This window comes from Gallus gallus, chromosome 1 (assembly GCF_016699485.2).
Source record: "Gallus gallus isolate bGalGal1 chromosome 1, bGalGal1.mat.broiler.GRCg7b, whole genome shotgun sequence".
NCBI classification, from domain to species: Eukaryota; Metazoa; Chordata; class Aves; order Galliformes; family Phasianidae; genus Gallus; species Gallus gallus.
This window is the reverse complement of record NC_052532.1, coordinates 56,435,242-56,463,053: the sequence shown is the minus strand read 5'-3', so window position 1 is coordinate 56,463,053 and position 27,812 is coordinate 56,435,242. Positions and strand designations below refer to the sequence as shown.

The window sequence follows — 27,812 nt, the reverse complement described above, 5'->3', positions numbered from 1 at the left end:
AGTTAAATATGCAGGTGCTGAATTATTTACTGGTTTTCAATTTGGTGCATTAAACTATACCTATATCTTCCCTTAGTCCCTAAGATCATGCTTCTTTGGAAATAACAGCTGTAGGTCTAGAATCTGTCTTGGTTTGGTCTCGCGTGACTATTCTGCTGTGGGATGTGCATGATCCTGCATCCTAGATCAGAGAACGACAATATCCCAGGTTTGGTGGGACCCACAGAGTCCAAGTCCTGGCTCCACACAGGACCACCCAGAAAGAAACCCTATGTCTGATAGCTTTGTCTGAACACTTCATGAACTCCAGCATCCCGTGGCCATGACCATTGCCCTGGTGAGCCTGTTCTAGAGCCTGACCGCCCTTTTGTGAAGAACCTGTTTCTGCCACCCAACCTAACTTAGTTTTTATTAATTTTCTTTTGGTTGCTGTGGTTGTAGATAATTTCCTTAAAGCAGTACACTAATGTCAGCATTTCAGAGATTTCTTGGACGATAAAGAAGCCTCGATGTTAATAAGACATTCTATTCTTTTGGCATGTAGAAAAGGTGTCTTTTTAAAAACGTTTCTGCAGGTCGTCTTTGTGTAAACCTAGTCTACTTGCTGTTAAGGTCCAAGTCTTTAGAGTGACTTTGTCCTTTTTTTTCCCGTGAGGGACCACTCAACCCTTTGAGTTACTGGTTGTCAGCTCTGTGCTCAACCTGGATTATGTTACTGTCGTGACCCAACTGGATCAGGCTTGTTGAGGTTTCAAAATTACCTCAGGCTAAATTAAGGTGAAATGACACCAAAAGATTGGTTAAATATTTATTTGTATTCCACTATGATACCTAGCACAAGGCATGGAGTATATATATATTTAAATACCTATGCTGTATTGGTGATAAGCTGTGATGATATGCCTTGTGTTACATTCTAATATAACTTGAAAAGAGAGAGAAAAAAAATAAAAGAGAGAGAGAAAAGAGATATGGGGAGAGGAAAAGAGGGATTTGATAGGCATGGAAGGAAAATCCAGATTACCACCCTTGCTTCCAGAGTAGTCTCTGGTCTAGTAATACCCACATGGCAGGTGCACACCTGACCATTGAGTTGTAGTCCTTTTTCTTTGTTACAAAAGGGGTTGTTTCGCATACATATCTGTAGTGTGCATGTGAGGTGGAAGTAGGTGGAATTCAGCATTGACCCTTTACTTCAGCTGAGATTGGGGTCAGTGAGACTGCCTATCTCATATCACAGTCGGTCACATTACCACCTCTTGCAGAAGGGAACCTTGCCCACATTAGCATGGGAGAGTAGTGTCATCCATCCTGCAATGTACTCTTTACCCTCCTCAGCAGAGCACTTTTGGTTCCCTGTTCCGGCTGCAAACTAAACACACCATTTCCCTTTTTTCTTCACCACTAAGCAATCCCTCAGTGACTGAGACATTCAAACAGTTTTAGAGATTTTCCACTGGACTTTGCAGGTACTACCTTAGAATTGTTCCTCAGTGTGTATTGCAGAACAGAGGGGGGAGAGGATCTTGCTCATTTATTCTTCAACATATCCTTGCTTTTTATGAAGGTAGTTGCTATCTTAATATAGGTTTGTTCCTCTGTACAATTTCTCTTTAAATTTATTGCATTTCAGTTTCTCTCATTACCACAGTTGGAAGTCAGTCGTGTCATGCTACTGGTGTGTGTAGAACTGTTCACTCTCACTAATGAATACTCCACATTAATAAATGTTTGCTTTAATCCATTGTGTAACAACAAGTTGTCAATGGAATACATTATTTTTAGAAGAAAAGGAATTAATTTTCTATAAGATTAAAGCAAATCCAAAGTAGGATTGAAACAGATACTTGACCTTGGTTAAGGGAACATATCATCAGGAAATAACAGCTAAAAGGTTTCTTCAGTGGCGAATGAGAACAGTTTTCTTACTCAGACGTTATGGATAGAATAGTATTAATGCTGACTTTCAAGTGTTTATCCCTACAAGCTGTCTTTGAAGTTGTTTGATAAATCTTAAGTTGCACAAGCATAATTAGATTTTTTTCCCCCCCAGTTGGTGTTATCCGCTGTCCAATTTGCGGTCAGGAATGCGCAGAGAGACACATCATAGATAACTTTTTTGTGAAGGATACCACAGAGGTTCCTAGTAGCACAGTAGAAAAATCAAATCAGGTAAGTGCATTAACATGTAATCAAGTTAACACATGTTGGATGTGTATGCATGTCCTTGGCTTCTTGCTGCATGGCCTTTTTTGCTATTCATATACAGAAAAAGACTTGAAGTACTTAGTCATCACATGAAGTAGCTACTCTAGAAAATCAATTGAAATATATAAAAGTGCACATGAAGAAGTTAAGCTATTCTTAATTATCAATATAAAATTGCGTTGTGATAATAAAAGCTAAATGTAAGAAATTGGTATCAGAATGGAAATTTTTAGACTTTGGACAGAACATTTTCAGCACTCTTTGATGCAGAGACCTAAATGACACCATGTCAAGAGATCCCAATGCAATCCTCTGCTTCAGTCAACTTTATTTTTCATATCGCTGACAAAACACAGCACTAAATAATGTGTCTTCACTGCTAACTAATGAGAAAGACCAAGTATCTTTTCAAGATTTTATTAAACTCCAGGAACTTCTTGGAAATGATTCAGCTTCTTTATGTTGCTGCATTCTTGGTAATAACAATAAAAAAAAGATTACTGTTTCAATATGATGTCTATTTTAAGCTAATCCAATGTCACTTGGATTGTGGCCTTAAAGAACTTCTTGGAAATTGCCTCTTTCATCTTCTTGTTCTAGGGAAATGTATTATTGGCATTCGATCTATTTGTTTTGAGGATGTCTTCTTAGAGGTCCTTTATTGTGTAGTCTGCTTTTTTGAATGCTTAGCTGAAATTTGTGCTTACCTGTGTGAATGGGTATGTCTGTCAAGAATCAATGGAAGTACCCAGTCAGGTTTGTAATGCCACCTTACTGGCTGTTAAAAGCATGTGTTTTGTCCTCGTCTCCAGGAAAGAGGAATTAAACTTATGTCTTCAAAAGCCATTTAACTGTCTTCAGTGCATAAGGCGTTTTGCAGCTCTGATTCTTGGAAATCACATACCCTACCTGAAACTGGAATTTAGTTGGAAGTCTCTGAAAGTACAAGCAAGCAGTATGTCAGTGTTCTGTTGACATAGGATTGTTTGAAGGAGTTTTTTTGGATTATTACATTTTTTTTCCTTTCGTTTCCTTTGGTTACTCTGCCAGTAAAAGAAAATAGCCCTTGTTGCTTCAGTTAGGAAGAAAAGCAAGATAACAAATTGCTTTGCTAGGCAGAAGCAGTCCTGAAATTTTCCAGTTTTCCTTTTTTTTTTTTCTTTCTTTTCTTTGGGGCCTGTGTCATAACATTTGGTTAAGTTATATAATGTGTCCTGTGACATACTGCTTTGGGGAGCTGTGTTAGAATAGAATTATATCTGCTGGTTTTGGTGGCAAAGTAGTATTTTTGTTTTCATTATTCTTGCAAGTTGATGGTAACCATGCAAAACTGGGCTTACTTGTCTGAGATATAGGGTATCAACAGCTGGAGTATCCACCAAACTCAGTGCTGTCAGGGTAAAGTCAGGCACTTGTTTATGCCAAAGTAGCTACTGTGTATTCTTCTAAAGAAGAACTAGTGTGCTAAATACCTTAACAGAGCGGTAGCCATGGTGAAAACACCTTTGAAAGTTGCTGGTTTAGAACAGTGGATAATAGGCTGTCATGATATAGTTCTGATGTGCTTAGTAGAAAGGTGGCTGTTAATGGAATGTTGTGGAAAGGATGTGTTCCTTAGGGTTCATGATTTAAGATGTCAGGATATGATTCATATTTAGAAATACAGATGGGTGAGTATGTCCCAAAAGGCAGATGTTGTCCTTGCTGCTTTTGTGTGCCAAGAAATAGTTATATCACTTTTGGCACCGGTGTTTTTTAAGTCCAATAGAGGTTACTATTGCATCTAATTTAAACTGGAGTAATTTATATTCAGAATATTAGTTGAACAAATATTTCTCTGGAATACTACTTTGTTCTTTTCCTTCAAAACTCAAAAACTTTTGATTATTTAATCTCTTTGATACTGAAAGCTAATTGAAAGAGCAGGTAGTACAGAGTAGCAGCTGAGAAGACAACTATTGCCTCAGCTTGTGCATACGAATCTGTCTTTAAGTAAATAAGCAAGCTTTTAGAACAGAAAATATAGCAACCTGCCTGCAACATGCTGACTAATTTCAGCTTACATTAAAATTGAACGAAGACTGAGTGAACACTTCCCAGGGTTATAAATACTAAAACTAGTAACTGAATGAGACATAATTAGAAGGAAAAGTCAATTAAAAATAAATCTATCTAACCAGAATGAAGACTTAAAGTTAACTAGGGAGAGTTTCCTTTGAAATTACTAAAGGAGTGCTTGTATGAGTCAAAATAAGTGTGACATGAGTTTTAGATTTTGTAAGAATATAGCTTATATTTCCGGTAATTGTGCTTCCAAGTACTTTAGGTATACAGTTTCTTCTAATAACTCAGAGCTCTAGCAGAATCTAATCTCAATCTGAAAATCCATTTTTCAAATAAGATCTGGGTGGAAGCAAATCTAGTTTTTACCTACAGTGCAGAACTATTTTGACAGCATGAGTTATAATATCTATGAAGAACTTTATAAATCTGTCTGTCTTCTACTTGGTGGATTTGAAGAGTATAAAGTTGCAGCATATATGTTTTTGGACTGCAAAGAAAGAGTTTCAGTTCATGTCACACCACCTGACTGTTGGTTATTGAATCACAGTCTTCTTTCTAACAATAACAGATCAAACAGAAAAAAGTCAAAGCACGTTGCAAAAAGAAAGTAGACAAAGATCTTGGAATCTAGGAAGAATTATTACTTCCTGAAATCTTCTGAACTCATTTGAGTGATCTGACGCACATATTAAGCTTACCTGCCTGAGTTTGCTAAAGGTGACCTGGAAAGAGCATAAAGTATTTATTAATTTTTTAATACTAATTGGGTTTCCACCTTTTCTGTTTTGTTTTGCTTCTTTGATTTAATAACAATAAAAAGGCCTGAAAGATCGGTGTTTTGCTTTTTTTTTTTCTTTTTTTTCCTGCTTATCTTGTTTTCACTTCTTTTATTTTTCTAGTTTAAAAAAAAATCCAATTTCTCATTCTCTATATTTGCAAAACCACTTCTAGGCAATCTGGGAGCATAGCATGATAATACTTTTCTTCTCTGGCAACGAGTTCTTTAAAGGCTTCTTGGCCTGCAGAAGTTCTCTACCCAGTCAGCAGTGCTCATGTAACTGATCCCTGGGCAACAGTGATGCAATCAATCTGGCATTACACCAGCCTTGCAAAGGATTGCGTTGTTACTCCTATGGTGAAGACAACTGGAAAAGGAGGCAGAGAATTTCCTTCATGGGCTTTGCAGCCAGAGAAAATGTAATATTGAATTAATGCCTCAGTGATGCTTACTTGTTTTAAATTTTTTTCTTAAGGATTCAGCATGGCTTCATTATTTTCTTCCTGCCCAAAATGTCACTGAAATTAAAACTTAAGGGCAAGTAAAATTTTTAACTTCCTAGTTGTAATTAACTTTCTTTAATTGTTTTCTTTTCATTTTCTTGAATATTTTTTATGCCATTTATATTTTTCCCTAGTCAACTGGTCTAGATAGCAATAGGATTTTTGTTGTTGAAGATGTGATGGGAAAAAAAAAATGAAAATAAGCAGAACATATTTTTTTAAGAAGGTTTTTTAGTAAGACTTTCAGGCCTCCTTTTTGTAAAGAAGCAGAAAAAGGGGCACAAGCCCAGTTTTTGTTTTCCTTTTCAGGTCACCTTTACGAACCTGAACTGCCTCACATTCCAAGTGACAACAAGAGGGGTCTACCACCCTTGTGTTGTAACTCTATTTCTCAGAAGATATTTGCATTGAGAGGCAACATGATCCAGAAGAATAAGCACAGCATTGGGAATCTGGGACTCGTATGTTCAAATTCCAGTGCTGTCAGTAACTTGCTGTGTGGCCTAAGGCAAGTCAGTTCACCTCATGAGCTAATATTCCTCATTTTCTGGAAGGGGCAAACTGGGCCATAGTTGTATGTATCTGGTTAGGATAAAAATTGTTGCTTCTGCTTTAATCTCTGTTTATCTTGTGTGGGTGCAGAAGCTGGATTTTTTTAAAAATGAAACTAAAAGGAAAAGCGAGGTGTAAAATTTTGTTCCTTGTATCCTGTTAGCATAATTCTACCGGTGGGATCTCTAGGATGGAGTGATCATCAAGCAGCTTGAATCTTTTGTTTGCAGCCATGCTAAACATTGATAGAAATGGATGATAGTTGCCTAAAACCTTCATGTCCCCCTCTCCAGTCATATCTTGAAGGAGGAGTTATGTGACTGTAAAGGAGGACTTAAAAGTGAAATAATTTTATGAGCATGTAAATTGTTGTTGTCCATCATTCTTAGTTCTCAACATGTTGCTCAAATTGTTGATCAATAGGAAATCTTTTTAATGGATATACTGACTTTATGTAGGGACTTTTTGGTTGCTATCAGGTGTATTTTCCTAAATTATCTTTTTTTCCATATTTCTTGGGTATAGTCCAGAGGCCACAGTTTGAAAAATATTATACATTCCCTGAAAATCTCTCGAAGAGTAGCTTGACTGATAAGCTTCAGTGTAATCTGTCTCAAGGTAGCGATGCAGAGATTCTTGAGAGGAACCTTGCTATTTTTTACTTTGTGTATTTCCTGTAACTTTGTGTAGCTGAACAGAAACTAAAATGAAAGCTTCTGTCTTCTAAAATCAGAGCAGTGCTGATTGTGTTCTGTCTTTACAATACGCTCTTGTGAAATATTTACTGTATAGTGAACATTATACAACTTCTACGTGTGCAGTGTCAGGTGGAAAGTAATGGTTTGACTTCTATTATGTCACGTAAATGTTCTAGAGTAGCACTGGAAAAATGACCATTTTCTTTGACAAGTCACATTCAATTACTTTTATACAGTTATTTATAGTGTTCCTGTACCTCAGGCAGTTTTCCGTTCTCATTTCACTGTTGTAGGAAAACTATAAAAGTGCATTGGTTATATATGAGCAATAGCTTGTATGTATATGCCATATTTATTTTTATAGCTACCATTTTTTATTCTCTTCATGTCAGGTCTGCACAAGTTGTGAAGACAATGCAGAAGCTCATGGGTTTTGTGTGGAATGTGTAGAATGGTTGTGCAAGACCTGCATCAGAGCTCACCAGAGGGTTAAGTTCACAAAGGATCATACTGTAAGACAGAAAGAGGAAGTATCTCCAGGTAACATATTTGATTTATAATTTCGCAAAGGATGTGTGCTAATCAAAAATAGTGCATCAAAAAAACCAAGTTAAATCATCATGTTTATTTTTAAAATTATACATTTCAAAAATACTGCCCCTTAATCTTAGTAAATGTAAAACGACAGATTCAGTATGGTATAACCCCTTGGTGCATATGAATACTAACCAAATAAAATGTTACTTTCTGATTGGTATGGGAAGTGTTGGTAACTTCCTGCCTCCCACTCACTTATTTCAGTTCCATTCTGAAAGCTGCAACCATTTGAACTAATTCTCGTGTTTCTTTGGAAACACTTTAAACTCTTTAAGTAAATCTCTGAAATGACCCAGCTAAGAAAAGAGAAAACTCTTGGGTTTTTTTTTGCTGTTGTTGTTTTTTTTTTTCTTAAGAATTAGATGTACTAGAATGTCGCTACTGAAAAGCAAAATTTTTGCGTGGCTGCAGGTATGATGCTCAATTTCTTCTATCAGATGTGATGCATAGTGGTGAGAAAACCTACAGATTAGTATTTAATTACAATTTTAATGTTGAAGTGTTTTAAACAGTATACATACCAATATGAATATAAAACCAATACAAATAAAAATCTGATGTTTCATCTGGAATGATTGCACATTACTGTTTCAACCTTACAGATTAACCACAGAAAATACTTCTTTATGTATTTGGCTCCTCTAGCTTTTCTAGAGATCTACTGAATAGTTACATTAACTTACTGTAATACCACAGCAAAGGGAGAACTAATGAATTAAATTCTTTCGGCACTGATAATAAGGACATGTTTTGCTAGCAGTGGAGCGTGCCAGAATTCACATTTTAGCTAAGTATATTTTAAGTTTGAAATGTTTTGCTTTAGAAATTAAAGGAAAATATGTTAAGAATTTAGGAGTTTTTCCTCAGTAGGATCTAGGAAACTTGAGGTTGGAAGGAACCTCAGGAGATGATCTTGTCCAACCTCCTGCCTAAAGCAATTCAGCTCTGAGATCATACCAGGTTGTTCAGGGCTTTATCCATTTGGGCCTTGAAAACCAACAAGGATTTACAGTACAGCCTATGAGAAATTTTGAGTGTTCTCATTGTGAAGGCCTGACTGTTCTTGCGGTGAAAAAGGTTGTACTTTTATTTACTGAGAACCATCTCTGTTTCAGTTTATGTTCATTTTGTCTTGTCTTCAAGCAATGTTAGGCATTTATAAACATGATAGGATGCTGACAGATGTTCTACGAAGTCTATCAGAATCTACTGATTCTGATAAGTCACAGAATCACAGAATGGCCCAGGCTGGAAGGGACCTCAGGGATCATGAATCTCCAACCCCCCACAGGCAGGGCCACCACCTCCACATTTAATACTAGACCAGGCTGCCCAGGGCCCCATCCAACCTGGCCTTGAACACCTCCAGGGATGGGTATCCACAACCTCTCTGGGCAGCCTATTCCAGCACCTTACCACTCTCATAGTAAAGAACATCTATGTTCTTTGGACATAGATGATCTTGTAATTATGTATTTTATTATTGTTATTTATGATAACAGAAAATAATTACATGTATTTATTTTTCACTCCTCAGTGTGAATTTCTGTGAATTTTATGTGTGACAGGATTTATCATTTCTGTAATCTACTTCTCAAAGGGTAGTTTCCAGTATAGTATATTTTGGGTGCTGTATTTACATCCCATTTTCATACTTAGTTAATCAAAAGTGACTGCTGAATGTATGTGGAAAGGATAAAAGTAGTGTATGACTTATTTTGAACATAATTTACTTAGAAAAAGTTCATAGGAAGGCTGAATAGGAATACTCAGTCCTCCTCTGAGTCTGCTAGTCCGTTTCAAATAATTTTGGTGAAATATAGATCAGAAAATTACGCTGCAGATTTTATTAAAATAAGCAAATGAGTGGGTACAGAAAAGTGACCTTCCTGGTCTGCAGTGAAGAAGGGGCTGCCATGTGAAGTCAGTTATCATTACATGCTGTATAATCCTCATGAACTCAGTATACAGCCCAACTCATAAGAAAACAGTTTTTTTTTTTTTTTCATTGCATTGCATAAAAGAACAGATTTCATTTCTAGCTTGTGATGGTGTTCCCTATGCTCATTTGTATTTACTACAAGAAATGAGACTTCCAACCTGTTTAGAGTGTGTGGGCTCCTGAAGAAACATTGGCAACTTCTGGTTAGCACGTAGATGAGGAGCATAGTAAGAAAAAACATGAGAATGGAAATGTCTAACAGTTTCAAGAGTCTGGACTGACATCTTCCTATAATCAACAGAGGCAGTTGGTGTGACCAGTCAGCGACCTGTGTTTTGCCCCTTCCACAAAAAGGAGCAGCTGAAGCTATACTGTGAAACATGTGACAAGCTGACCTGCCGAGATTGTCAGTTATTAGAACACAAAGAGCACAGGTATGAAAACAAAGTCAGTGTTTTATACAGTTTGCTTGCAGGAAGACAACTTGAAGTTAATTGTGGGTGTAGCAATATACAATTCAGTTGGGTAAAAAATTAAATTCTCAGATCAGAAAAGAAATAAAGATTGTGTCTAAAAGAACATGACTGGCAAATGTGTGATAGTTTGGAGTTAATCCTAATTCTTTCAGCTTTTACTCTGGTGGCTTAAGAACAAGACCTTTATTTACTGTCAATTTATTTGGATCAAATTTGTTACTTTGCAGTTTTTCAGAGAGACCTTAGAAAGCACAGAGGCTGTTATGTAACTGTATGCTTATGTGTAATTATTCCATTTGTCCTTCAACAAGATGTTTATATAACCAAATATTACCCAAGAAATTTAGAAGGGAGCAAATGGGCATTTTTTTCTACTAAGAGCTCTTCAAAAAAGAAAAGTAAATCTGAAGTTTAACTAGACTGTACTTTGAGAACACTATTTAATAACATTCCAATTTTAGGTTTCAGTTCTTCGGTCATTTCCCACTGGCCATGGAAGATGAAAAGAGGAATAATATACAACTCCTGAGTATAGGATAATAATTTTCTGTTAACACATAACAGTAATGGCCTGGGACAGATGTGCTCATGGGTTAAACATTAATATGTTCACTGTTCTTAATGTAACCACCCAATGAACTTGATTGGCTGACCAGGCAGACATCAGTAGGTGGAGGAGTGTTGGCAGTTGTTGCTTCTTGGAATCAAATAAATGTTGATCTTGCTGAATTGCTGTCTTCCTCTTAAATTCTCCTTCTCTTTGGATTTATATCCTTTTCAGAACATCCCCTCTTTTTTTTCCACAAATTGTTGATGATTTCAGTTCCTTGATTTAGTGTTACTGACTTCTACCAACTCAGCAGTCTCTTCTTTCTTCTGCTTCTACATTCTTATCTTGCACAAAGTAATAGCTTATGTGCTCTTTCACTTAGAGTAATAGCTACAGCACAACATTAATTTTTCTTTCAACAGAATTGTGACAAGGTCACGCAGTATCCCTTCAATTTTATGTAACACATAATTCTAAAAACATAAAGTCAAAATTAAAAGGAATACGCTGTAAATAAAATAGGTCAGCATTTGCTGATGTATACCTCCATAATGACAGTTAAATTTTTGACCTGAGCAGCACCTTTCTTCATGCAACAAAGCCTTTTGTAGGGCACTCTGCTTTTTATTATATCCTACCTTTGGCATGCATAAATACTCACTAGTTCTTTACTATAGGTACCAGTTTATAGAAGAAGCTTTTCAGAACCAGAAAGTGATCATTGAGACTCTAATCACTAAACTGATGGAAAAGACTAAATATATAAAATGTACAGGGAAGCAGATCCAAAACAGGTATGTATTGGATTTTGAGGTTGAAACTGACAGATTGCAACTTTAATATACACTGTAATTTGTTGAAATGTTTAGATTAGTAGATTTTGTACCTCAGTCCTTATATTCTTCCAGAAAGAAAAATTGTAAGATTTTCTTGACCTTCCAAAAGCTTCAGTTTTCTATAGTAATGGGTGTCTTTTTAATGTGCTTACTTATGTTAAGTAACTTTTCTGCTCAACCTGTGAGAGCAATAACTTGGGTGCAATGAAACAAGTTATGCAATAAACTGTGCAGGAGGCGGTCTTATATTCACCATCAGCACACTTATTTTTTTAGTGTAGATCCCTCTTAGAAAGTGAGAGATAATGACTCATGTTTTCATAATGCTTGTGACACACATTTGAAGATTTATGTAATACTTTTGTGCTTTGGGCTTTATTCACTCTGTACTGCAAACCTAGCAGAGGAATAAATCTGTAAAACATGCAGCAGTAGTTCTTTGTAACTGCTTCTTCAGCACTTACAGGAAGATTCAACAAAGTAGAAGATGCTGAGTGTAACTTGAAGTCTTCCTCTCTTTGCCTGTTTTTAAGATAGTGGAGATGGAAAAAAAAGCAGAAACCGTTCTCCTCTATTGCAGCATCTTAGTGGTTTTCTCCTGTCTTTTAGCAGTGCTTTTCATGATGTAAGAGTATGCCCTGTTACCAATTTGAGCATTATTGCTGAAATAACTAAATATAACTAACTAACTGACTATAATAACTGTAATTTTATCATAGAATCATAGAATGGCCTTGGTTGAAAAGGACCACAATGACCATCTAGTTTCAACCCCCCCTGCTGTGTGCACGGTTGTCAGCCACTAGACCAAGCTGCCCAGAGCCACATCCAGCCTGGCCTTGGATGCCTCCAGGGATGGGGCATCCACAGCCTCCTTGGGCAACTTGTTTCAGTGTCACCACCTTCTGTATGAAAAAATCCCTCCTAATATGTAACCTAAACCTCCCCTGTCTTAGTTTAAAACCATTCCCCCTTGTCCTATCACTGTCCACCCTCGTAAACAGTTGTACCCCCTCCTGTTTATACGCTCCCTTCAAATATTGGAAAGCCACAGTGAGGTCTCCCTGGAGCCTTCTCTTTTCCAAGCTAAACAAGCCCAGTTTCTTCAACCTTTCTTCACAAGAGAGGTGCTCCAGCCCTCTGATCATCTTAGTGGCCCTCCTCTGGACCCATTCCAAGAGCCCTGCATTTTTCTTGTACTGGGGGCCCCAGGCCTGGATGCAGTACTCCAGGTGGGGCCTCACAAGAGCTGAGTAGAGGGGGACAAGCACCTCCCTCTCCCTGCTGGCCACCCCTCTTTTAATGCAGCCCAGGATGTAGTTGGCCTTCTGGGCTGCAAGTGCACACTGCTGGTTCATATCCAGCTTCTCGTCCACCACGACCCCCAAATCCTTCTCTGCAGAGCTGCGCTCAAGGAGATCTTCTCCCAGTTTGTATAAATATTTGGGACTGCACCAACCCAAGTGCAACACCCTGCACTTGGCCTTGTTGAACCTCATCAGGTTTTCAGGGGCCCACTTCTCCAGCCTGTCCAGGTCTCTCTAGATGATTTCCCTTCCCTCCAATGTATCTACTGCACCGCTAGCTTGGTGTCATCTGCAAACTTGCTGAGGGTGCAATCGATTCCTTTGTCTATGTCATTGATAAAGATTTTACAGACTTAGGTCTTTAGAATTTGCCACCAGTGAATTATATTTTATCGTAATTCACTGGTACTTGCTCCTTCTGTTGCTTCTAGTAATTTTCCTGACTGAAAGTGTCTGATTGTTTATGTATTAATTGGTGCATATGACCAAGGAATATTGTAGTCTCAGCAGCACAGAAGAAGTTTAAAATTCAGAGTTTGAAGGGTGGCCTTGTGACCTAAAGAATATAATTTTCTATACCGTTTACTTGCAGAATTCTTGAGATGAATCAGAATCAAAAGCAGGTGGAACAGGATATTAAAGTTGCCATATTTACACTGATGGTAGAAATAAACAAAAAGGGAAAAGCTCTGCTGCATCAGTTGGAGGTAATTTCATTTCTATCACAAGAAAAAAAAAGCCAGCTTTCTTTTTTTTTTTTTTTTCTGGTGATGATTGAAATCAATTTCTAGCATTAGTTGTTTGTACATGTCCTATTGCAGTTCCAAAGCAGAGAGAAGTCCCACACAAGCCATTTGAGCAAGTGTATTCATTTACTTGCTTATTTCTTCGTGTTTCTTTATTTCTTTGTAAATCGTGTCTCTTTTATATATATTTTTATATATGTGTATATATTAATAATCAAGGCTGTCTCTGAACCTGGTTTATTCCTCCACGCTTTTGTAGGTCATTATCCTGTGCACCATGCATGAAAAGTCTTTCCATCAGAACTCTATAAATCCTGCAATCTAATAGCAAATGAAAGGACATTGTTTAAAATTGATGCTTAGAAAATGATCACATCCAAGAGTGCTAAAAAGTGTGTGTGTATATATAGGCATATGTATATATGAAAATGTGTCATAAGAAAAAATGAAGTTCTACATGCAAAACCTTGATATCTTGAATAAATATTGTGACTTTTTTGACTGATAGCTATAGTCAAGGTGTAGGGGAGTAGTTTTTAGAAGAGTTAAGTGAAATCTCTCTATCATTGAGTCACAAACATAAAAGTTAATGTGTTTCATCTGTAAGTTGATCGCTTTGACTAGAATTTTCTGCTTGCAGACTCTGGCAAAAGAGCATAGGATGAAACTTATGCAACAACAACTGGAAGTGGCAGGTCTCTCTAAACAGCTGGAACATGCCATGAATTTTTCCAAATGGGCAGTTTCCAGTGGAAGCAGCACAGCCCTACTCTACAGTAAACGCTTGGTAAGATGGGGAAGATAGATTTCTTCTTTTCCTTAAATATTATAGTTAGGTCATATGCATGCACACATTTGTCTGTAACACCAAGGGATTAGGCATTGTAATGATTCCATATTACTTGGAATATTCGTATATCAGCTTTTCTTGTTTTCCTCTCAAAAACATATATATAGAGAGTATTTATTATAGTTTAGCTTCACTTGTCATGATTCTCTCCTGTTGCGCTACCATAGAATTGTTGTAGATGTTCACAAGTTGTGTTAACTCCTTTTCTCTGAAGTGAAAACCTTGAAGGCATTAAAGACTGGGCAAAATTGTTGTATGTCCTAAATTATTAGTGAAGTTCTTATGAGTATGTTTTACAGCTTCTGAGTTTAGATAAAGAAGGTGTCTATATACCTTAGAGCCTGATATCCAGCATTTAATATGAAAATAGTGTTTTGCTTTGTTCTGTTAGTCATCTTCTGTGAAAAGTCTTCAAAAATTGATTTGTTAAGCTGATAAAAAAGAAGATGAGGCTTTTGCTTTTTTATGCAAACCACTATGGAACTAAGTGCTTTAGTGTTATAAGGACACACGTGTATGCATGATTTCATTGACCTCTTGTGATGAACAAGAATCCTGAAGAACAGCAACAAACAACCAATCAAACAGAAGAATACCCTTGAAATTAAAAACAAATTAAAAAGATGACTATCAATCGTTTATCCAGGGATTTCTAGATTGTACTTTCCAGATGAAGGAAATCTGTGGTAATGTTGAGGACAGATGATCATCTTTTTCCAATTTCCTATAATTGGAACGCAAGTTTTCTTTTTGTCTTTATTGCCTCATTGCCTAGTTGAGAATCTGTTGGTGTGTGTGTGTATGTGTTCATTTGTTTGCTTGATACCCATTAAAATGCTACAGCCTGTTTTCTCAACCTATTTCAAGAGGTTAAATCACTGGGCCTGTCTTATACAGCCTTAGCAAGTAACTTTTTTTAACTGAATGGAGAAAAAGGGCATCAGAGTAAGTCATGTTATTTAGTATTGCCTAGTGTTGCCGCATAGACTTCTGCTATATGAGTGAAAAAACATTTTATGTTGCAGGAGTCTTAATCTTGTAAATGTTAGAAATCCTAAGAAAAAGACCATCCTAGCCCATAAAGCCTCAGCAAATGAGAGAGAATTTTCAAAGGAACAGATGAAACTTAGGCTTCAGATTTTTGCTGAAGGTCAGAGTTATTTGGGGTCTGAATGTCCATGGACATCTATAAGATGTGTTCCTGAACAGTTACGCATAGAGAAGCATACAAGGCCTCTACTGAGGGATATCCAACCACATGAAACTAGGAGGGAGGAATATCCAGCAGACTTAAATTCAGTATTTTAGTTTGGAGGTAATACCTGTACTTCAAGGAAATAGCACACCTGAACCGTTCAATAAGGCATCAATTTCCTTGCCTAGTCCTCTATCATAAACAAAACATTTTTGACTACTGTCATTACTGACAGAAGATAACCTAATTCTGAGTTTATTTGTAATATATGTGTTTGCATACAGAAGGAACATATGAAATATGCTATGACAAAATTTTTCTTCAACTAGTATTCATGATGGGAGAAGAGAATAGAAATTTTCAAGCGTATTATAATTGATTCTGGCAGTGTACAGAAGTACTAGGAGCTCTGTATTCAAAGTAGTAGTGCACTTTAAGTTTTCCATAGTCATTTAAAAACAAACATACAAAAAAACATGTAAGTCTTGCTAAATGTTTTTGTGTCTGGTCTAAAATCAACCTGAATAAATGAAACAAAAAAGTAGGAGAAAAGTGGAAACTCTTACAAAATTCATATGTAAAAGATAATTTATATGTAAAAGATAATTGGTGTCCTTTTAGGCAGATATGACCAAATCTTTTGGACTTTCCTAGGAAATTATTATTTAAGAAAAATATTTGAAAGGAAAATGAAATATTGACAAAAGAGGCATGGAACTTAATAAGCCTTTTCTGTATCTGCTGTATGTTACACTAAATTAACACCTGTGTTAGATATTTCTATAGATATATAGATATATTTCTGTAGATATCTGCAAAAATGTTTTCTTTCTAGTAGCTAGATAAACTCAGATTTGTTCCAGCATTCTGCCTGTGTATCCTAATCATAGTCCAGTCCTTTGTAACCAAGAAGTCTGAGGAATGTGAAAATATCTGAGAATTTTCAAAGAAATATATGAAAGAAACTATGATAAGCCTGTAATGGACAAAGCTCTCTGAAAAGACCTTATATCTACTACTAAAGAAAATTCTCTTTTGATGATGCTTGTCGTCAAGCATCATTTTTTTTTTTTAATAAATGGGTTAGCTTAGATTTGGAGAGAAAAAAAAAAAACAGTGGTTACAAGAATCCATTCTTTGCCTGCAAGTAAATTTAATGTAATAACTGTGTGGAAAGATATTCATTTCTGGAGGGGAAAAAAATACTTGCCTTTATGTAGTAATTGATTGCTTTGTTTGTTTGTTTGTTTCTTGTCCTTTTTAATTTTTTTTTTTTTGAGCAAACTTTCCTTTTACATCAGTTTTGTGGGGGGCTGTTGAAGATTATTTGTTTGCTTGTTTTCATTAGTTCATTTTAATGTCTTTAACTCAAGAGGAAATATCTCATGTTTTGTTCTTGTTCTAGATCACATATCGACTACGGTATCTTCTCCGAGCAAGGTGTGATGCTTCACCAGTGACTAACAATACCATCCAGTTTCACTGTGATCCTAGCTTCTGGGCTCAAAATATTTTCAATCTAGGTGTGCTAAAGTGTTGTCAGTCTTTTGTTTTTATTTTAGTTTTTTAGAATAATGTACTTAACTGCAGAAGACATTTAAGGTGTGCTGTGTGGAAAAAGTATTATATATGAATACTTAGAATGAAACATTAGTGATCGTCCCTTGCTTGAATGCGATATGTGATGATGATGCCGAGAAAGTCAGTAGGTTAGCATGATGCTCCAGTGACTTGTATCAAGCAGATATTTCTTTATTGCAGCGCTGGGCACATAGGGGATAACTCTGACCAATCTGTGCACCTTGGCTCATGTGCAGATTACATTTATTGGTCATGCTCATACATACTCATATTTATCCCCAGAATTTCATGCATATGCTAAATATTTTCTCAAGGTCATTGTCATTTTTTTAGAGCTGATTAACATAAGACCATCCTCCTTAGAGCATTCACAGTCATTCCTGAGGTCCTTTCGGTGATTGTCTGAGGATTGAGTGAGAAAGGCTGACAGTCTTCCTCGCTCCTAAACTTTTGACCCTACTCGTGCTCATTTAGGTGTTTACCTCCTCTCTAAATGTGGTTTCTCTTGTATGACCTATAAGGTGCATCCGCCTTAAGTTTAACTTCATTATCCTTCCTTATCTTCAGGATAGTACGTGTGGTCCCTCCAGATACTGATGCTTGCAGTATTCGAGGTCCTCGCTTCATCAGTGATGAAAATAGCAATTTTCAGTTTGCAAGACAATGCACGTGCTTTCTAGGTTCTGAAGCCAGAAACAGAATATATAACCTTACTTTATAACCTAAGCAAGAGTTCCCAAAGTCAGTCTCATCCTGCATCTTACAGCACATTCTTTTAATTAAATCCAATCTTCCTAAACTGGAAACCCTTAGCAGCACCATAACATGTTCAAAAACACATATTTATTTTCTTGTCATTATAAGCAATAAGCCTTTGAGAAGGGGTGAATGCAATATAAAAACAGAACAGAGGAGAGGACAATACTTTTGGCAAGTTGTCTATTTTTAAGATATTATTTCCTGAAGTTAGGGATGGACTTCAGAAGAAAGCATGTTTTTATCAGAATTGCAATGTAAAAGTTTAGCATCAGTACTCTAATACCTTCTAGGAAGTTTTTGCTCTGATCTCCAAATTAGTATTTGTATTTTTGTTTTATAACCATAAACTGCTAGGGTTTTATGACTGTTGAACCCCAGAACCTGGAAGCTTTGCAGGTAGTCCATATATGTGATTACCTGAAAGCCTTTGTATGTAATGGAAATAGGCATCCTAGGAACTCAAGAGATTGGGAACAGGAATTGAAGCTCAAAGATCTCCCTAGGATTTTTTTTTACTCCTGTTGTCTGCCATTTCTTTCTCTACTGCTATCTTTATGGCCAGTTTTTATTTTTTCTGTTATGTGTAGAATTCTTTGGGATATACCTACTGAACCTTTCCTGCCTTTTGTTAGAACGTGCTGTCAGCTCTACAGATGTACAAAGGTGCAAACAGTAGCGTTAGGAAAATTTCTGCTCCAGTGAGCTTAATCATCTTTATTCCAAAAAGAGACAATGGAGAGTCTTCAGCTTTCTTTATTTGAATAAAGGGAGAAGTCCAGTGGGGCAAACCCTGTGGGGTCTCCCAAAGTACTGGGGGATACAGCCCCTCTTTTATCTGGGTACCCTGACACTTGTGAGCCCTTTCCCCATTGGCTAAGGTAATCAAGGTTCACATTTTTCTCTGTTTGCCTATCATCCGCTCATCCCCCCAGTAGGTACCCCCTGGATTCAGAGTTTGTTGTTCTGCCCAACTAGAGCTATCTTTGTATCCTGTAAAGTCTATCTCTCTTTGTTCTGTCCAGAAAACAAGATTTATGCGCAGGTGCCAAGCTAGCATCTCCTCCCATATACCTGCAAGATAAGTTCGTTTAAACAGATCCTTTTGACTGAAACTCTTCTTCTCAACTTTATCTTGTTTTACAGGGATCCCCTATCCTTCCTTTGTTCTTCCCCATTTTCAGCCTATTTTGCAAGGATACCTTATTCTTGTTTTTCATTCAGTAGGCAACTGAGCACCACATAGCTTCTTACTCATTCCCTCCTAGTGGGATGGGGAGAATCCAAAAGGTGAAAGTGAGGAAACTTGTGGATTGAGATAAAGACAGTTTACTTGAAGGCAAATTTAGACAATGGCTACTAAAGAAAAGTGAGTAGAAGATTGAGAGGAAAGAAGAGAAAGAAAGTGATTTAAAGGTAGATATATTTCACCACCCCTTGGTCCACCATTGTCTTAAGACTGGTGTCTTGTTCCGTGAGTGGTGAGTTGACAAAGATTAGTGCACGTGTTCATGGTTATGTAGTCTAGTTGGTCCATCTGAGACTACCCTTGGGGTGGCAACCCCTTTGTGTCTAGAAGCTTTGGGAGTTTTCCAAGAGGATGTCTGGTGGTCGTGCATCCCCTCTTTCCTTTTCTGGTGTTTATCAGAGATGAGGGACCATGAGAGGAAGTGAAGATAAACAGCCTATCACTCTGCCTCCATAATGTGCAGGTCTTCAGACATTACAGCTTCCAACTTGAGTCATGAAGGGTCTGCTCTTTCAGTTTCAGATAGTCCTTAAGGCTAGTTGTTCGAGTCAGCAAGTTCTTTGTACAGTCATTAAGGCACCATTCTGCAAGGCGCCTTTCTGTTTAGTTGTTTGAGTCAACAAACTCCTTTTCAGTCTCAAACAGCATATGATATGGAGTATCCCTTTGGCCAGTTTGGGTCAGCTGTCCTGTCCTGGCTGGGTCCTCTCCCAGCTCCTTGTACACTCCAAGCTCCTCACTGGCAGGGCAGCATGAGAAGCAGAAGAATTCTTGAGTGTGTAAGCACTGCTCAGCAACAAGTATATAATCTATAATAATTATTAAGTCATTTTCATAAAAAATCCAAAACATAGTACCAGACAAGCATTTATGAAAAAGATTATCTCAGCTGAAGCAAGAACAGTAAATAAATTACTCCAGGAATGGCTTGAATTCTATTCAGGCTGCGTGCTACTGACAGTGTGATAGCATCTGTGCACTCAGTATTTTGGAGGGTAATTACAAAAATGAAATATGTTTTAATTCCATAAGTTGTGGAATTAAACCAGACCCCTGGTTTTCTAGAATAATAGAAGGGAATTCTTTTAGAGTAACTTAGTAAAGTAGCTTTGCAGCACAGATGTCAATTCTGGAAAGACTTTTGAAGACATTAGATTTGAATAGAATGGAGTAAAAACGTGACATGGGTTTGGTGATTGTTGGTTATAGAACAGTCAGACCATTATTTTTCAAGGTAATCCTTTTTCTAGAGGAAAGAAAGTAAAATAGATCTATTTTGACTTCAGAGAAAGACTTCATACGGTCGTAGATGAGAAACAGTTTTATTCATCAGCCTTTTTTTTTCCCTGCCTGTTTTATGGGAAATTAATTGCCTAGAGTTGTTATAGGTTTAATAAGGGGTGTTATACAATAGTCAAATCGGTCGATCATGAAACTGTCTTAAGACTGAAGTTGGAAGGTTTAGAAAGCAGCCATTCTTTATTCTCAGCACCAGATGCACAAGGGGATCCTTCCACTCATTTGTGCTTGCCTTGAACAAAAGATCTTCAGCTAATATACGTTACTTGTTTTACATCATATGCAAAGCTTTTCCCAGGCAGTACACATGTATCCAATACTTCCATCAAAATCATTCATGTTAGGTTCCGCCTCCCTGCACATGCTCAGTCTTTTTGTGGTGGTGGTCCCACAACCCTTCCTCACCATGTTCATTGGTTGAACCCAATCTTCGCACATGCTCAATTAGCTTTTTACCTTGATTGCACAATACTTGCTTTCACAAAATTTGCTGATTCAAAGCAGAACTTCCCTAATCTAGTTGATACAAAGACTTTACAAAACTTCCTTTATCTGCTCCATACAAGGACATAGATTCTTCCTGTTTCTAAACAAACCACAAGACTATCCACCAGTAAGGCTTAGTGAGCTTAACAATATCACGTTTTTAAACTAAGTAACTTTTTTTTTTCCCCTTGTAAAAACGACATACTGTTCCCTTGAGTGTAAAGCAAACTCAATTCTTGTTGAAATTCATCTTTCTTGGTTGTGGTGGCCAGCATTTTACCCAAGAGCTTTGTATAATTGCCCTGTGTATCTCTTTGGATAAAACCTTTCAGCCAGCATTAGTGTCTTTAGACAGTTTCCTGTCTAGTTACATTTCCTTCTAAATCAACAGAGAGGAAATATCTCCTGGAGGTGCCATTACATCCTAAAATTCATGGTTTGTAGCAACTGTGTATCATTTGCATATTCCATTGTGGTAATTCAGAGGCAAAAAAAAAAAAATTAAAAAAAATCACAACATCTTTAAGAATTATAATACTTAAAAATGAAAATACTTATTTTATCAAATGACTGGAGCACAATGCTCTCTTCTCTATGAATGAAACTAATGAAACTTAGTTTCCTTGCTCTTTTGGAGAGGCCAGGGCAACTGTCTAGGAGAACTCAACTCCTAGAGAATGTTATAGCACAAGGCAGTTTGCTAGTATCTCCTTTTTTTTTTGCATTACAAAATACAACCATGTTTTTGCAGGGAAGCAATATGAAGTGAGTCCTTTGTCTCATGTTTACCCATCCTTTGCATTATAAAAGTTAGTGATGACCTCATGGTACCAAAAATCTAAAACTGTAAAAATAGTATTTCTGCTAACTGCAGTATTTTAGTATTCATTTATTTGTGTTTTTTAAACCAGGTTCTCTGGTAATTGAAGATAAAGAAACCCCACCACACATGCCCAAGAACCCTGTGACAGAAACAAATTTGCAGCCACCAGGCAGTGTACCTTCAAATCAGCTGTCTAAGTTCCCAATGCAAATAAATTTGGCTCAGCTCCGACTCCAGCACATGCAGCAACAAGTCATGGCTCAGAGACAGCAAGCTCAACGCAGAGGAGGTCCAGTAGGTTTACCAAATCCAAGAATGCCAGGAACTGTGCAGCAGCCTCCTGCTTCTCATCAGGTAAGCTATGACGATTTTCAGAGAAGATTTTTCTTTCCCATATATGGTAGTTTCACCCTGATGGGCAGCTGAACTCCACCACAACCACTCTGTCATTTTCTCTACCCAAAGGAAGAAGGGAAACTGCATGAAAATGCTTTTGAAGGCATTGAGGTCCATCAGTGCTGGTCACTTTTAAGTACCACCTCTTAAGATCAAAGGAGCAGTCAGTTCCAAAATGCTGGAAGTTGTGCAGATGGGGCAGAAGAAGACTGGCTGGGCTGCACAGGGATCTTCTAGAGCTTAGGAGGAAAAAGAAGGCTTATGGTCACTGAACGTGAGGTTGGGTGACGTGGAAGGGCTATGGAGATGCTGTTTGCCATTGTAGGGAGAAAATTTGTGTGACCAAAGCTTAGTTAGAGTTGAAGCAGGCCAGTACTCTAGGAAACAACAAATATGGCTTTTTAAAATATGTTAACAGCAAAAGGAGGGCCAAGAATAACACTGGTCCATTACTTGATATGGATAGTCGCCTCACAAATAGAAATGCAGGTGAAGCAGAGACATTTAATGACTTCTTCGCCACTAACACTGATGATGGGCTCTGGGTTGTTGATGAGACTTGAGTTGGAGTGCTGTGACTGTGGTAATAATAAACTCCCAGCCAACCCTGAACTCGGGCAGAGTTTACTGCTCTATCCAGATGCATGTATGTCTATGGGGCCCAATGGAATTCATCCCAGTTTCCTCAAAGAGCTGTCCAACAGCATATTTGGGCACCACAATATAAGAAGGTCATAAAGCTATTAGAGAGCATCCGAAAGAGGGCTATGAAGATGGTGAAGGGTCTGGAAGGCAAGGTGTATGAGAAGCACGTGAGGGCCCTGCGTTTGCTCATTGCAGAGCAGAGGAGCTGAGGGGAGGCTTCCTGGTAGCCTGCAGCTCCTCACAGGGAGCAGAGGGGCAGCACTGAGCTCTGCCCTTTGGTGACATTGACAGGACCCTCCTGATGTAACCCCATTTAGTATAACCCTTTGAGCCCAGTCCCTCAGCCAATTGTTCACACATCACGTTATGGTTTTTCCTAGCTCTTATGTCCAGAAGGATACTGTGAGAAACAATAGCCAAAGCTTTGCTGAAATCCAAAAAGGTTATACCAACTGTCTTCCCTTGGTCAACTAAGTTGGCAACCCCTCCAATGTGGGGTCCTTGTTGTCCTTCCCAAACTTCTTCTAAGCTACTCACAGGCTATAGTTCTTCAAGAATTGCCCTAATGTGGGTCTATACCATAGATTCCATTCAGACTGTTCCAGCATGGATCCCCATGAGCAGCAGCTCCTGCCAGAGTTTGTCTTCCACCATGGGCTCCACCATGGCTGCACATGCAGATCTGCTCCACATGGCACCCATGGGCTGCAGGAGGACAGCCTGCTCTGTCATGGGCCTCTCCTGGTCTGCAGGAAACTACTGCTCCTTGCCTGGAGCACCTCCTACCATCCTTCACTGGCCTTACTGTCAGCAGGGCTATTTTTCATTTTTTCACTCCATTCTCCCATCATTGCTCACAGCTCAGCTCTGCCCAGCAGTGGATCCATTTTGGAGAAGCTGGAGCTGGCTCTGATCTGATGTGGGGCAGCTGCTGGGCTCTGCTCACAGAGGGCTACCTCTGTGGCCTCCCCCTTACAAAACCTTGCCATATAAGCCTTATACAGCCTTTCACTGATGAGGGAGAAAGTGAAGAAAGAGAAGAAAAAGAAAAAAAATAATGTTTAAATACAGGATTTCAGATTTTCATCTTTAGCTGGTGGTTATATAGAAGGGTTAGAGAACGTTTTCTTTACTGTGAATTGAATGGACATTCTGTACTTGACTGGCAGAATGTATGGTAATACTCAGCCTATTATTGTTGAGAAAAATGTACATATGGTGTGTGACACTATATAGTGCTGAGCTATATATATTTAACTTCTTTTCAAATGCTTATAAAATGAATCTGTCATTATTTGTTTGCATAAAACTGTGATTGTCCCATATAACTTCCAAAGTTGAAATGCTCTCACTAGCTGTTGCAATGCATCTGCACTTGTTATATCAGAGTAATTCAAAACCATATGCTAGGTTTTGTTTTTAACATTAATTTTCAGATAAACTAGGTGATACTCTTTGTTTGCATTAAATATTAGAGTTAAGTGCAGTAAAAAAATTCTGGAACATTGAATCAGTATCATCTAACTTACAGAACTGTTTTTTCTTCATGCAGGCACCTCCACGTTTGATTCATTTTCAGAATCATAGCCCCAAGTCCAATGGTGCAGCTCCTCCTGCACAACAAATGAGATTTCCCCAAAATCAGAACCTACCAAGGCATGCAATAAAGCTCAATCCATTGCAGATGGCATTCTTGGCACAGCAAGCTATAAAACAGGTAGAGTTTCTTTCCCCTTTCACTTACTGTGTAAAAATAAAACATCAAATGTGCTTTATATCATCTTTTATGTTATGTTTCAAGAGTGCTTTTAATGGAAACAGAGAATGCTTTCTTCTCTGTGACAAGATATCCACAGTTTTCTTAATGAGAACTGTCAAGTTTCTTTCATTCTGACAGCTCTAAGCAGCTGAAGTGTTACGGAAGTGAGCCATTGTGTGTGATACGTAGGTGTTTCATTATGTTGTTTGCTATTACTGTGCTTTCTGGCCACTTATGTAAAACTTAACATGAACGTAGTCCACACACCATAATGAATAAACAGAATGGCAAATCCCCCTGTTCATGTTAATGTCAGTGACTTTACTAGAAAACAGGTAAAATCTTGACTGAAAAGTTGTAGCTGCCACCATCTCCAGAGTATGCCAAATCTTACTGATAAAGAAAAAAAAAAAAAAAACAGCCCGCAGTCAGGAGACCTCTGCTGAGTAAAAATGGTTGATGCCCACCCGATCAGCAGTTGGACTGGGGCAGGAGCAAATACTTCAGAAGCTTTCTGTCTGTTTGGGAAGCCAAATCCTTATTAAAAAGTACATTAACATGTGTTGCTAGGTGTTTTAAAGGAAAGAGAGGATCGTATCTCCAGAGACAAGCAGGATAGAATCAAATGAATCTGGTCTGTGTTCTGAAAAGTGGAGTAATACCGTTAATGTCTGCAATGCTTATAAAGTTAGAGAACTAATTTCAACTGAATTGAAGAAGGCTGCACAATATCACAGAGAATCTGTAACAAGAACTATATCAGTTCTATTTGAGCATTTCAAAAGAAGATTGACCTGTCTGCAAGCCTTTCTTTCAAGTATTTTCATTATCAAGTAGCGTCTTTCTCAAAGCAGAGACCAGTGAATAGAATGACTGACAAAAGGAATTGAGCAGAATCAAATTTTGCCTTGAGTTGCCATGAAATTCCATTTCACTTCTTGAAAACTGCATATGTCTAAATGAAAATTAAATTTAATTTGTCTTGACTGTACACTTTATATCATGGTGTTAAACGTATAGGTAGGTGGAAATCTATTCAGCATTTCAAATCCTTAATCACTTTAAGTTGTTAAGGGAAGCATTAAATTATTGATTGCATCCAAGTACAATGTAGCTATTTACTTAATAAAAGTACTGGAGTAACTATATATTCATCATATTACCTGTAATGCTTTAATTTCGCTAAAACCATTACATTCCTCCTACAACACTGTCAATGAAGCATGAAATATTAATAGATACTCAACATCGGGATGCATCTTTGAATTCAAGAATTCATGTTCATTTCTTCTTTTCATAGTTTTTAGCTACTTATCATCTTTCCTCATCTTCTAATATTGGTTGTTGAAATTAGATAACTTCAGAGTAAATTGGGATTTTAAATTTGAATTCAACTTACTGTACTAGATTGCTTGTTTAGCCGATGAGCTAGAGCAAGGATGTGTAGTGTATGTATTCTGTAGAGGGAAAATACTGAATTGTGGATTATCATTTTATCTTTTTAGTGGCAGGTTGGTAATGGACAAAGTTCAACTGCCATTACAACAGCAAGCAGCATAACTTCTACTCCGTCCAGCCCCACAGTCACTAGTGCTGCAGGATGTGATGGGAAGACATACGGTCCTCCTGTGATAGATTTGAGTTCTCCAGTGGGTAGTTCCTACAATCTACCCTCTCTTCCTGATGTGAGTATACTATCCATACCAATCTGTTACAGATTCTATTTTGAAGCATGCTTTAATGGTTTTGAAAAGTAAAAATCCTTTTTGTTTTGAAATTCTTCTGCTGGTTTATCAAAATGAGAAAATTCCAGAAAGTGATGCAGGATTGCCTACATATTTTTGGCAGTATACAGGACTGTTCTTGGAAACAGCCATTAAGAGGCTAAGGAAAATAACATTCCAGGTTGTAACAGTAATTGGGCTTGTTTATGTGCTTGCTTCATATTGCACTCTTTACCACCATCCACTGCTCAATTAACTCATTATAACTCATTGAAAGTGCTATCTTAGGTGGTTACTGTTGACATAGTCAAGTCAGATTTTCCTTATAGTTCTTTCTTTTGGTACTTCTTTCCTTCATACTTCCTCTAACACATGTGAGCAGGTGTTGGAGGAATATTGTACGTTCTTCATTTTTCTTCTGATTGGTCCTTATTTGTCAGAGGTCTACATTAGAGATGTAGAGCTTTGTCTGGTCGATTTTCTTCTTTCAAATAACTGCTGAGCCTATATTTGTGACCTGAGCTTATAGAGACCTGAATGTCACAGTTTTCTAGTCATAACTTCCTGTTACTCCATTTCTCCCTCCTGTCTTTCAGTCTCCCCAATAAACTTCTAGATAAAAATCTAAGAGCCTTATTTTTAAAAATAAGAGTACTTTGATATTACAGTATCTGTGAGAGTAAAAAGATAAAGTGCACAACACAATCATAAAACTACAGAATCTGTGAGACATTACAGCACACTGATTTTTGTGCATGCCATTGTTATGAACTCTTCTACTTGTATGTGGTTAAGTTTATGCTATGAAGATGTGTTGCTGAAATCACTGCATGTATACTAACCTAGCAGAGACTTCTGCATCCAATGCTGAGAAGTCTAGCATATAAAGGGAAATTTCAGTGGCCAATGGAGTTGCTACCTGTAGATTTGCGATGTGTCTGGATAGTTGAGAAAACTGATACCAAAGTGACCTATTTTCTGATCACACATGATCTTATGTATTATTAAAGAGAACAAAACAAACCAACAGCTAACTAACATCTCAAAATGTTATTTCTCTTTACCAAATCAGAATGTATCGCTTGTACGGAAAGCTAGACTGATGAATTTGCAGTTCTTAAAAGAAGGTTCCTCTATCTGGCCTGAGCCATGAATAAAAAGACTAAATGTTGACTTGCTATCTGCATTTTGAGTGACTATGTGTGCCCCCTACCTGGAAGATGTGTGAGGCAGATGGAATTAAGTGTCTTTTGAGGTTCTTCCAGTTCTGTTCAAAATCGATGGTTTAGTGGAGAGTTTGTGTGTTGCTTATTGTTTTTAGATTATATATTGTAAACATGTTGAAAGAGGGAGCTATGTGTCTGACATAAGCTTTCTCAATAGATGATGGAGAAAAAAATGGCACTTCTAGAATCACTTCTGTATAAACTAATGATATGAAACACTGTCAGGGTTTGGCCATTTCTCTCTTTAGAGGAAACCATATGACCTGTTTTAAAGTAACCACTTTACTTCTTGGATGGCTCAAGTTCTTCATTTTGGACTTCATCTCCAAAACAAAAGTATGGCAGAGGCACTGTATTTTTTGTTTTGTTGTTTTCCTCCAACTCTTAACTGCTTTTCCTCTGTCAACCATCTTGTAGATTGATTGTTCAGGAAACATCACACTGGATACTGTTGCAAGAAAGGATGATGGCACTGCAGAACAGAACCACCCAAAACCCCCTTCAAACAGAACTGTGCAGTCACCAAATTCATCAGTACCATCCCCAGGCATCTCGGGTAATTGGAC

The 27,812-nt window shown here is 37.6% G+C and overlaps 1 protein-coding gene across 1 annotated transcript in view; it reads left to right on the top strand.

Moving 5' to 3' along the window:
• TRIM24 (tripartite motif containing 24) overlaps positions 1-27,812 on the top strand; it is a 58,355-nt gene that overhangs the window by 19,007 nt on the left and 11,536 nt on the right. Inside the window, exons 2-12 of the mRNA XM_015287546.4 lie at positions 2,054-2,172; positions 7,196-7,343; positions 9,644-9,776; positions 11,046-11,162; positions 13,104-13,218; positions 13,898-14,044; positions 16,708-16,825; positions 21,585-21,850; positions 24,090-24,254; positions 25,802-25,981; positions 27,664-27,802. Of these exons, the coding sequence (XP_015143032.2) occupies positions 2,054-2,172; positions 7,196-7,343; positions 9,644-9,776; positions 11,046-11,162; positions 13,104-13,218; positions 13,898-14,044; positions 16,708-16,825; positions 21,585-21,850; positions 24,090-24,254; positions 25,802-25,981; positions 27,664-27,802 (1,647 nt within the window). The remainder of the gene's footprint in view (positions 1-2,053; positions 2,173-7,195; positions 7,344-9,643; positions 9,777-11,045; positions 11,163-13,103; positions 13,219-13,897; positions 14,045-16,707; positions 16,826-21,584; positions 21,851-24,089; positions 24,255-25,801; positions 25,982-27,663; positions 27,803-27,812) is intronic.